At 43.4% G+C, this 12,926-nt stretch overlaps 1 protein-coding gene across 3 annotated transcripts in view; it reads right to left on the bottom strand.

The window, feature by feature from the left end:
- ADCY1 (adenylate cyclase 1) overlaps positions 1 to 12,926 on the bottom strand; it is a 333,354-nt gene that overhangs the window by 169,224 nt on the left and 151,204 nt on the right. For all 3 annotated transcript variants that reach the window (XR_014474925.1, XM_083188127.1, XM_083188128.1), the window contains exon 3: positions 1,760 to 1,878. Coding sequence is in view for 2 of the 3 variants with exons in the window: in XM_083188127.1 (XP_083044253.1) it covers positions 1,760 to 1,878 (119 nt within the window). In the remaining variant the exon portion in view is untranslated. The remainder of the gene's footprint in view (positions 1 to 1,759; positions 1,879 to 12,926) is intronic.

The following is a 12,926-nucleotide window of genomic DNA, read 5'->3' as shown; positions in this document are numbered from 1 at the left end:
CACTACCACCACAAAGGGAACCGTCAGTTTTACATCATTAGTGACCAAAGAGGAATTCAAAATTAAAAACCACATCACCTGCAACCACATGGGCGTAATATACTTAGCAAGCTGCCCATGTGGTCTGCAGTATATAGGGAGGACGATAAGGAAATTAAAAATCAGGACTGCTGAGCACATAAGAAACATCACCAATGGAGTAGAAACCCACAGCCTTTCCAAACACTTCAAGGACACCCATAACAGCAATCCCTTAGGACTAGCTATCATAGGGATTGAATTGGTACATAAGAACTGGCGAGGAGGAGATTTCATTAAAACCATAAATAAAGCAGAACTCAAGTGGATCTTCACACTGAGATCCGTGATACCCAGAGGGCTAAATGCGGACAACGAGATCAGGTCAATTAGTAATTCCTAAGGGTTAACAGCATTTATTTCTGCCACCTTACATTAGCACTGCAGCAATTTCATGCCTTGTTCACCTTTATCTGAGCATAGATAGGACACACCCTCTTTTTAAAGGACATTCTACAGCTCTTGTTTCACGTAATTTACTCATTGCATAACCCCTACCCTACAGCTCATTTGAGCAGACAACCCACCAATCCACTTACCAACAGCTCAATTGAGCAGAGAGTTTCCCATTTAATAAAACGGAACCCTATTCCCTATAGGTTAACTACATTATGGGAAAAATGGCCCCAACTAAAATGGCCACCACAGACTGAATCACCTGGTCTGACAGAGGTTAAATACCACCACGGGCCAGACCACAAGCATATCTCCCTGAAGAAGACCCATTAGGGTCGCAACGTGTTGGAGGACTTGCTTCCACTCACTACAACACAGCCCATCAGTCTCTTCCCGGCCGGGAGTCGAGCGCACAGTACTCGCTGCACACTGAGACTTAGGTGCCGGGTTCTCGCGGGACCCACACCCGGAAGTCTCGCCTGCAGCAGAGTCTGTGGAAGCCGGCGGGTTGAGCGGACACGGCGCCAACCAAGCCAGCGGCGGGATAGGACCAGCGGGAAGGACGGAAGCAGCACCATCAGTGCAATCAGGTTACAGTGCACTGCGGGAGGGTTCGGGACGCCAGCCCCCCGCACCACCGACCTGTATCTAAAACTGTGACTGTGACTATACCCCCAGCTATAGCCACCCCACCACCCCTATTGTGCTGCCTGTCAGCACAAGTTCCACATTAAGTCATACTGTATTTCTCATTGTGCTTGACCTATATCAATGCACCATTTTTACCTGCAGTATTGAATTACATATGTGTACAGTATATGGTGTTTAGAGCACTTTTATACTGTTCAGTGGGATTTTTCAATAAATCTGTTGTTATCCCCATACATGCATTGTTGATTTATTACAAAGCATACAGTAGGATCCACTGCTTTTTCGCAGCACATATTACTCATTTCTGACAAGACACAGTTCCAACACACACCCTAAGCGCAGGCCTCATACACCCCTCATCCATTATCTTTAACAGGGCAGCCCCCCCTCTCATTGAGGACCAGCGGCTCACTTGTGTGAAGTTATTCACCAGTCGGATCAGCGCCAACCACCTATACCTAATATATATATATATATATATATATATATATATATATATATATATATATAAAAAAAACACTATATCAGAGTGTCACATTTGTTATGTGTTTGAATATGAATGTCACTACATGTCACTTTATTTGTAAGCAGAATTTCCACTTTAAGATATTTTACGCGTAAATGTCAGTCTTACCTAACATTGTCATGTCTTTGAATGTAAATCTTATGGAAAATTCTCTCAGGTGGCTTCAGAAAATCTTCCTTCATTTCCATGGCAACATTTCTAGGTAAAAGGCTCATTAAGAGACGTTCCTATATAAAAAAAAATAAAAAAAATCATAGTGTTAATATTTATGCAACAATGGAAAAAATGGTACTTGTTTCCTAGAACGGCACCCAGATTTCCTATGTACGGCACCGTAGGGGAAATCGCATCGCATCGCATGGGCCATTATAGCGGCATGCGATGCGATGCAATATTTTCATGTAATTCTTTTTCCTCATTGTACCCCACTATATCGCATCGCATTGCGATGGCATGTGATTTTATAGGGTGTGCAATGCCATGACATTAGGTATACAATAATATGATTGTATGTCCCAAAAATAGATATAACGCACCCCCCCACTATCCACACCACCCCGAAGCGTGCCGAGCAGCGGCGGAACACGTCCTCAGACTTTTTCATTACCACACTATCCACATCGGCGTGGAGTTTATTTTATATAGTGTGGCGAGCGCAGCGAGCCACCGAGCCCGAAGCTAATACAGTATTAATACCTAATGTCATGGCATCCCACACCCTATAAAATCGCATGCGATCGCATGCGATTTTGCAGCAGATGCGATGCGATGGCCCAGGGCTGAGAGAGCAGTGAATAAATTACATAGGAAAATCGCAAAAATTCTGTGATTTCCCTACGCAGAATAGATATACCATGATATACATTAGATATATTTTTTTTGAATTTTCAATTACCATCAGAATACCAACGTTAGTGTTTTCTGTCTAAAAATGTAGCTTTTAAAAATTCTAATCACAACCTCAAAATTACATTTTAGTTACCATGTTAGTCTTTAAAAAAAAGTAGCAAATAAATGAATCAATCCAATTATTTTATTGGGTAATGGAATGGATTTCAGTTAAAGCTTTTACATCTACTTACTGTAGGTCTCTGAACCTGAGTTATGTATGAGAAATATGGATGTGGTAAAATAAACTTGGGTATACTTTTGAGATGGGCTCTATCAAAGGGAAGCACCAGCAGCTGACGGATATATGTCACTAATGCTTCGATATTAGAGCAAGTGGGATATGTTGCTGGGGAAGGGCGGGGAGCACCGGGCTGCCCCATTACCATATGGGAGCGCCCAGCATTCCATGGGCGTTCAGATGAGAATGCTGGGCGTTCTCATAGTAAAGAAGCGGTGATGCTGGTGCTGGGGGCAGGCAGCTGACATCACCGGATGTCAGCTGCCCGACTATATCCGTGCCAGCATGCATGCATATGTAAGTGACTTAAAAGTCACTTTTATATGAGTGCACGCACCACATCTTTTGATGGTCGCTGACCATCGAAAGATGTGGGCGGTACCCGAGGCATACGAATGGAGATTTATGCAAAACATACATTCGCAGGCTGTGTGGGCGAACCTGGGTGGGGTTTGGTGGACTTGCAAGACTGCGAAACCTATGTTAGTAATCTAGGTATCAAACAAGTGCAACAAAAATGCTGTTTCCTTCATAGCAGGTACAGTAATTTATTTTATCATAAGCAAATATCAATTCAAAAATACAATTTTTTTTTTCATTTAAGATGTTATTTAAACAATTAAAGAAAAATGCAACCTGCCTGATACAAGTAAGTAGTACAGTACTAGTCTACTGCAAAATAAAATGAAGCTGTTAGGATGCATTTTATGATAATACTGTATAGCTATTTAGTTAAAGTTAGCTAATTAGCTAGCTATAAACTGACTGAATGATTCTCATGACTTAGTTGTTGCGCAGCCACAGCTCAAATAAGTAAATCTAGGCCCAGAGAGGATGGGTAAAACTGTATTAAATACAGTATTATTAAAGAATCCAAAAAAATAAATCACTCACAATACAACATTTACTTCTACTCAATTTTAGTCATGACAACATGGACAAATATTTAGCTAACATTTTCATTATTAAAAAAATCCTTTTTTTTTATCATCGTTACATTTAAGTCACAGAAAAAACCTTCCTCGACGAATTTAACACTGTTTGGGTGCATACACCAGTTACAGTTATGATTACTGTTATGATGTTCCATATGTATGTGTGTGACTGTGTGTGTGTTAGTGTATATATATATATATATATATATATATATATATATATATATATATATATATATTTCATCTATATACATGTGCAGTGTCTGTGAGATTCCGAAACACTGCCATATGCAGGCAGAGCGTGAAACTACTAGTGAAAATCTCTTTCTCCCATATGCACAAACACAGAAAAGGCTAGCAGACTAGCTATCGAAGCTTTTGAATTGGTTATTTATGACTCATATTCAGAGCTGCAAGTTTGGCGGTACGGGGTGGTACGGCGTACCGTTAAAAGAAATACTGCCGGTACCCCGTACCGCCATAACAAATCTGCCCCCAAAGTGTTTATTGCGCATGCGCGCATATGTAAGTGGCGGGGGGCGTGGTTTTCGCCGCCCCGCCACAGCTGATTGCTAGCGGAGGGGAGGGGAGCGCATTGCGCTTCTCTCCCTCCCCTCAGTGTGTCACTCAGACTAGGCTGTCAGGCGTAAGCCAATCAGAGCTCGCGGGCTGGCAGCCAATCAGGAGCCAGCCCGCGAGATAGAGAGAGCCAGGCAGAAGGGACAGGAGATGCGTTCCCTCCCCAGGGAAGCAGAACAGCGTGGGACTGTAGGGGGGAGAGGACCTGACTGGACCGGACACAGCCAGCACTGGTGAGTTGTGCTGCTGTGGGGACATTTATGTGTGGCACTGTGGGGGCATATTATATCTGGCACTGGGGGCATATGTGTGGCACTATATCTGGCACTGGGGGCATATGTGTGGCACTGGGGGCATATGTGTGGCACTGGGGGCATATGTGTGGCACTGTGGGGGCATATCTGGCACTGGAGGCATATGTGTGGCACTGTGGGGGCATTTGGCACTGGGGCATAGGTGTGGCACTGTGGGGGCATATCTGGCACTGGAGGCAAATGTGTGGCATTGTGGGGGCATATGTGTGGCACTGGGGGCATATCTGGCACTGGAGGCATATGTGTGGCACTGTGGGGGCATATCTGGCACTGGGGGCATATTTGTGGCATTGTGAGGGCATATATCTGGCACTGGGGGCATATCTGGCACTGGAGGCATATGTGTGACACTGGGGGCATATCTGGCACTGGAGGCATATGTGTGGCACTGGGGGCATATCTGGCACTGGAGGCATATGTGTGGCACTGTGGGGGCATATCTGGCACTGGGGGCATATTTGTGGCATTGTGAGGGCATATATCTGGCACTGGGGGCATATTTGGCACTGGAGGCATATGTGTGGCACTGGGGGCATATCTGGCACTGGAGGCATATGTGTGGCACTGTGGGGGCATATCTGGCACTGGAGGCATATGTGTGGCACTGTGGGGGCATATCTGGCACTGGGGGCATATGTGTGGCATTGTGGGGGCATATATCTGGCACTGGGTCACTGTGGGGGCATATCTGGCACTGTGTGGGCATATTAGTAATGGGCATCAGTTGTGCGGTGTAATGAGCATTATGGTGTGGGGAATAATGTGTAACGGGCATTATGGCATGGGTCATATGTATTGGGTGTGTGACGCGTAACAGGCATTACTGTGTAAACTTTGGCCAAGTGCCTTCGGCATGCAATATTCCAGCCACTCCCCCTAGTGTCATATGACCACGCCCCTGGTCACACCCCCTGACCACGCCCAATTTTTTGCGCGCGCCTTCGGCGCGTGCCACAGTACCACTAAGAACTTTTTCCTACTTGCACCACTGCTCATATTACATCTAACCACAAGGTGGCTGCAAGGTACAATTTATATCCAACTTTGCACAAAAAAAACTTTTTTTTCCATGTAAGTACTGATTCACCCTATATATTTATTTTATTTATTTATTTATTACTAGTTTCTTATATAGCGCACACATATTCCGCAGCTCTTTACAGAGAATATTTGAACATTCACATCAGACCCTGCCCCAGTGGAGCTTACAATCTATATTCCCTACCACATGTACACGCACACACAGACATTCTAGGGTTAATTTGTTGGCAGCCAATTGACCTACCAGTATATTTTTGGTTTGTGGGAGGAAACCGGAACACCCGGAGGAAACCCACGCAAGTATGGGGAGAATATACAACCTTCACACAGTTAGGGCCATGGTGGGCCATGACCTCAGTGCTGTGAGGCAGTAATGCTAGCCATTACACCACCCGTACTGCCCTAAATATATTTTGAGTGCACCTTACTGACACATCCTCCCCAAGTTCTACCTATTTAAATTACATCCAGCTAGCGTGTGATCACTGAACCAGGAGAACAAAAGGAGGAATTTGGGAGAAAGATACCATTACAAGCTGATATTTATCAGATTTCATATAATATATATATATATATATATATATATATATATATATATATATATATATATATAGTCTGGTAGATCGGTCCGGCACTCACCCTCATATGCAATTACCCGGGTGCCTTCTGGAAACAATTGTAGCAGGGTCTTTGGAATAACAGACAGCGGCACTCAATCGGGAGGTTTTCAAAACGGTGTATTCAAAAAAAGAATTTCTGTAATCAGCAGCACCTAGGATTTCAAGATATATAGGTTTCCAGGGCAGAGTCACATTGCTCTCAATGGTGGCATATCTACCCCAGTGAAAGGCCTGGGGTGTTACCATAACAACTATTGGAGCCTTTTAGGAGTCTGCTTTGCTGAGAGAGCCTGCATGCTACTGCCTGTAAATACTGACTGCATGTGGATTGAACCTGCTATGCTGTAATCTGTTGTTGAGTATAAACAACAAAATTGTCATCTAAGACCCTGTGTTTGTGATCCTTGTCACAATTGGTGGAGAATGCAAGCACGGATCCATCTCAGCAGGACACAGTGTACAGCATGAGCCGTGGGTGAGATATCAGTGTTTAAACTGCAAGGTTTTTTTTTTTCTCATCTCTGGTTTTGCATTGTGCTTGACATTATAAGCAGACTGTTTACTATTGTATTTTAAATAGCCAGCAAAGCAGGCAGCTGTCCACTTGGTCTGTTTGATAAGCCTGGCACATTATATTAAACCAAGGTTTGCCCTTGAAGGGGAAGCGCAGGGCAATCTGGGGGAAATACTGGGAAAATTTGCTAAACTGGCAGCTGGGCAGCAGAATATGGATAAAAGACAGCAACCTCAGATTCAGATGTTTCAGGAGGAATTAAAGGCGATGATAAAAAGTGACCCAGAGGGGTAGAGGCTACTGACGCTCACCCCGGCTGATGGTAAAGAGGCATTTATTAGCACTTTTAAGTGCACATAGCCTGTAGAGCAGTGTTTTTCAACCACTGTGCCGTGGCACACTAGTGTGCCTTGAGCTGTTCTCAAGTGTGCCTCTAGATCTAGAGATGCCCAAACTAGTTTACAGCCACCACCAGTTCAACTGTTATTTACTGGTCTCTTCTTTTCATTTAAAGGGCCAATGTATTTTATTTGTGTTACCTGTGGGGACCAGTGTTATTGTTTTTTTATATGGGGGGCAATAGGTTTGTTTTTTTCCTGTGTTTTGCCCTGTGGGGATCTCATGGTGTGCCTTGGCAATTTTAAAATCTTATTTAGTGTGCCGCAAGGTAAAAAGGTTGAAAATCACTGCTGTAGAGGAATGGTCTGACAGGCTGGCTCCGTTTAACAGGAGAGACACAGGGAGCGTATGTGGATATGACTCTGGCTGAGGCACGCTCCTATCCTAGCCTAAAAAAATCTATAGGATTGTAGTGAGGGGGCCCAGCAATGCACAGGAGTTTCATGACCAGTGGCTGGAAGGCTCTGAGCCTCTCTGAGTTCAGCTGGCCAAACTAGCCCGGCTGGCAAGGGCATGGTTACAGCCGGAAAAAAGCTCTGCAGTAAAGATCGTGGAGGTATTTGCAGTGGACCAGGCTATGCGGGTGTTAGACCGCTCGGTGCAGCAGTGGGCCCTTCCGGCTGACCCCCAGCACCATTCACGGAGGGTACAGGGCTTCACCAGAGACTACCAAAGTTTGACATCTGGGAGCGATGCAGCCGGTCCTGTACCACCTCAAGAGACTGCATCTGAGGCACAATGGAACCCAGTTGGTGAAAAGATATTACTACAGCACTTTGGGAGAGATCAACGCGATAATAGCATTTTGGTACATGCCTTTGAGACTGTTAAAGTGGTTAATGGCAGAGTAATTGATACTTTACCATCAGAGGGTGTACCCTACTTTGTTTTGAAAAATGATTTGCTATATCGTTTTGCTACTGTAGAAGGGAAAAGGGTAGGTCGGCTCTTCTCCAAACACTGGAGCGGTTGGTATTAGAAGTCGCACATACACATTTGTGGGGTGGCCATCTGGGGGAGGAGAAAACACTCCAATGCATCCAGTTCAAGGGCACCAATATACATTGGTGGTAGTTGATTATGCCACCAGGAACCTAGAGGTTATACCCCTGTGCAATACAAAATCTGCCACCATTGCCAGAGAGCTACTAACCATGTATACCATGTGTACTTAGGAATACCGAAAGAGCTCTTAACAGGCCAAGGTACACCTTTTGTGTCTAGACTCATGAATCATTTAAGCCGGTTGCAAAAAGTAGACAGGATCACCACCAACGTGTACCACCCACAAACAGATGGCCTGGAAGAAAGATTTAATAAAACCCTAAGTAAATGATAAAGAGGGCAGTGTCTCAAGAAAAGTGAGTGCTGGGTTTTCCTACTTTTGTGTATATGATGTGTACCCGCATTGCCTGCGGCCGCATCTAACAAGGGCACCAAAATTGGTCTTTTTATTTTACTTAATCTGACTACCGTTACCTGTTTGGGTTATGGTGAATATTTAAGCATATGGAGGGACTGTCTGCGTTAACCTTTTGCCGTAAACCAACACCTGGAGAACTAATAACACGCAAGTGATTAGCCATAACTGCATTTATCTGTGGATTGCCTGCTTGCAAGTTTGTCACAAATTGGTATTTATATCACACATTTACTATAGATGCAAGCGAACCTGGGGTGAGCATTGCCCAGATTGACAGTGGGGAGTGTTTTAGCATCTCAGACCTGGAGGCTAGGAATATTTTACTTGCATGTACATCACAAATACAACCTGTAGTCCCTGATAAAGAGCACTTATTCAAGGACTGGTACTTTCTAAAAAAGCGTGAAATCGATATCTATCATGCGTACACCCTCTCTGAGTATTAATAGAAGCACATACCCAGACGCTTCTATATTCATAATGCCCATACGATCGGATGAAACAGTATTCCATTCTGAAAGAAATGGGTGGGCATTTTAAACAAATGTTCAATGGACTTACGTTTATTGGTAATTGAGGAGTCCACCAAATAATTATACAATATTAGAACAAAACTTAGAATTAAAAATGGAAAGTGAAAGGACTATGAGCAGAATAAGGTTTACCCCTGTTAAGTCCAACAAGACCTCTAAATGAAAGAAGACCCCCCCTTCAGCAGAACATGCCGGCAATATACCAACTATGAAGGGTCTAGTACTTCGGCCAGCGATACAGAGGTTCCATCTTCATTTACAGCTGGAAATATCCACCCTTTACGGGTTCAAACCAGGGCGGCCCATTCCAAGCCTCTGGCAGGCACAACAAGAGGGGTGGCCAAAGGCAAAACAGTCAAAAAATGTCATAGACAGACACCTGCTTTTTAACTTGTCATCCACACTATTAAGCAATGTGGAAATATAGGTATTATTAAAGGACTTACATTTATACCTACTGGTAAGCATGACCCTCTCCAATGGAAGATCGAAAGCTACAAATTTCCTTGCACATTAATGTTAAAAGAGCACTTGAAATGATGCTAATTCTGTTGGAATACACACAGTGGAAAGTGACATCCGTAAACAATTGAAACGTCTACAACGAAGACCAACTTTTGATCCTATTAGCAATAATGCTAATTAAAACTTTCTCAAGGATCATGGACCAATCTGGGTACCTAAAGACCAAGATTGACATGTTCATATGAATTTAACAATTTGTCAGCCGTACTGACAGACGCATCTTCAGCGGCTCCATTTGCCACGCTGTTCCCCTGGCATACGCGCTCTTGGCACGTGCGCTCAATGGCCATCATGTCCTGGCAACATCTTCCCAGCCCGGCAACATTATCTTCCCGGCGGTTGCTGGGGAGACAAGGAATCCTGGATAGGGTGCCCTTCACCCCCTTCTTCAATCAGGGCTGGAGGGCTGGTGGGTGTATCGGCAGGTGATTGGCCATTTAATCCCTATTAAGGGATTCTGCCCTGCCCGGCCGGTGATACTGCCACATTAGTGGACATCACTTGCTCTCCAGCCAGCTCCTGTGCTCTGCAGAAACATCTTAGACCTGATATTCCGCTACAGGGTCCTGGTCACCATAAGTGCTCCACATGGAGTCTGGGTTCTTTTCATTACTGCTTTCTTATTTGTTTTTACCTTCTAGGCTGTATTGTTGTCCCTTTTCTGGTCCATATCAGTATGGCTACTCTGGGATTCCCAGAGGATCAGCCCTGGTCTACGCTGCCCAGAGGCACATTTCTCACCTTCGCCAGGTGCCTCTCTGGGTAGTCAGATACCCATTCTTTATGTGGTTTGCTTTTGTATTTGTGGTTTGCCTTGTTTGTCTTGTTGTGTACTGTGTTTGTGACTGGGTCACTTTGGGTCTGCAACTAGGTCACTCTGGGATTGCAACTGGGTCTCTCCTGTCCCTTTTATTGGCCTGGTGCCTGTAGGCAGTTACACCTCTATACAGATCCCTATTAGCTAGTTATTTCCTTTTGACCTTTCACCTCTGAAAAAACGCTAATACCTTGTCCCTTCAGAAGTCCTGGTTGCACCAGAGTTGGGGCAAACCGACTTCGTCCCTTCAAATGTGGCGATTATAGGTAAAATCCTAGCTCTTGCTGGTATCATTCATCTATCAGAAGATGTAAAAAAAGGTAGTGTAGTGTTCACCATGGCCTTTCTAAACAGCAGTCACAGCTGTAGGTTCACACCCAAAACCATACCACTATTGATGTGAAAGCAGCATTGAAGAGTTTACAGCAATGAAAGGATATAATAGTTTGTCCATGTGGACAAATGCGGGGCAGTGGTCGCCCAAGACCAGTCATCATATATGGATCACTGCCTACGCCAATTAAATGATGTCCAAGTATATGAACTTCTTCCACATGATCCCACTCTATATTTTAAAAAAGATCTAGACGAGACTCTAGCCAAAGCTTGAATACAGCATGCATTAACTACTAATTATCCTATTATGCCTATTTATTATGCGCTTCGTAAGGTACATAAGGGGTATGAGCAGCCACCTGGCAGACCTATTATCTCTGCCAGAGGGTCACTCTACCAGGTGGTATTCACTTACCTTGAAGCATTATTAAATCCATGCAAACAAGCAGTTCCTTCGTACCTTAGGAACACAACAAATCTCATCAATATGTTGGAGACCCTGGGGACTCTTCCTGCACATACTGCAAAATGATGTGCAGTGCAGATGTCTCCAGTTTGTATACTTGTATTACACACTCTGAGGGAATTAAAGTGGTCAGATCTTTGTTGTCTGGGAACAACAGATATAAGGGTCCGCCAGTAGATTGTTTCATTGAATTACTGACATTGGTACTTATGTGGAATTTCTAAGACACAACATCTTTCACCCTTTACCTGGAAAACATGGGTTACCCTTCTCACAGATGTTGAGTACACTGGGTGATTAATAATTATGATGAGATGAATAGGGCGTTGGACAAGATGGTTCATACATTTGAGGCAAGAGTCTATATGAGCATCTAGGTCTATATAATTTTCTATAGCAACTATTTCATTTGATGTTATAATATCAATATGATGATCTTCTCTTGATACAATATCATGTTATCTGTCTAAAATTTGAATTTATAAGTAATATTTCTGTCCTATATATGCGTTTGAGCTATTAACAATGTAATAGCAATATAGGTAAAATGTTGAAATTGAATGTGATGTTTAAAAATACAATAACCACAGGATACTTTTTGTTTTCACAATATGTTTAATTTTTTTAATATGATTTTACAAGATTGATAACATCCAAGATGAAATGGTATGCTCTTTCTCAACCTCTAACTCACTTTTTTCCACTGCTGGACTCTCTGGCACTTTCTCTTCATTGGAGCCCACAAATGAAAAGGACGTATCTACACTCTTCTATTCTACTCTACTACCTCTCCTCTTGATCCTATACCTGCAAAAGTCATTAAAACTCTATCTCCTGTGCTTATTCCAACCTTAACTAAAATCTGCAATCTCTCTCTTGCTACTGGTACTTTTCCTTCTCTGTTCAAACATGCAGTGATTACTCCCATTCTGAAAAAAAACAAAACAATTTTGACCCTAACTCTCTCTTTGACTACCGTCTTATCTCTCAGCTCTCTTGCCTCTCCACGCTACTCTAGAGACTTGTCTACTCTCGTCTCACACACTTTCTTAACTCTCACACCCTATTAGACCACTTCAGTTGGGCTTTCGTTCCCAACACTCCACTAAGACAGCACTGACTAAAGTGGTGAATGATCTGGTAACTGCTAAGTCTATTACTCGCTACTTATTCTTCTAGATCGTTCTGCTGCGTTTGACACTGTGGATCACACTCTTCTCTTACAAAAACTACACTCCCTAGGTCTTAATGATACAGCCCTTTCCTGGTTCTCATCTTACCTATCTGATCACTCTTTCATTGTTCGCTTCTCTGACTTTGCTTCCTCTTCACTACCTCTGTCAGTTGGAGGTCTTAGGTCCTCTGCTTTTCTCAACCTATACATTCTCTCTTGGCAAACTAATCAACTCTTTTGGATTTCAGTATCACTTATATGCAGAAATCTATCTATCAACCTCAAAGTTGTCACCAGTGGTTTTGGACCGAGTCTCGGAATGTCTCTCTGCCATCTAATCTTGGATGTCTTCTCGCCAACTCAAACTCAATATTTCCAAAATGGAATTACTTATATTCCCACCAACCAACAACAGTTACCATACTGATATCTTCATAACTGTTGACAACTCGACAATCTACCCTACCCCA

Source organism: Crinia signifera, chromosome 5 (genome assembly GCF_055691185.1).
Source record: "Crinia signifera chromosome 5, ASM5569118v1, whole genome shotgun sequence".
NCBI classification, from domain to species: Eukaryota; Metazoa; Chordata; class Amphibia; order Anura; family Myobatrachidae; genus Crinia; species Crinia signifera.
The sequence above is the reverse complement of the archived record's forward strand: the minus strand, read 5'-3'. Positions and strand labels throughout refer to the sequence as shown.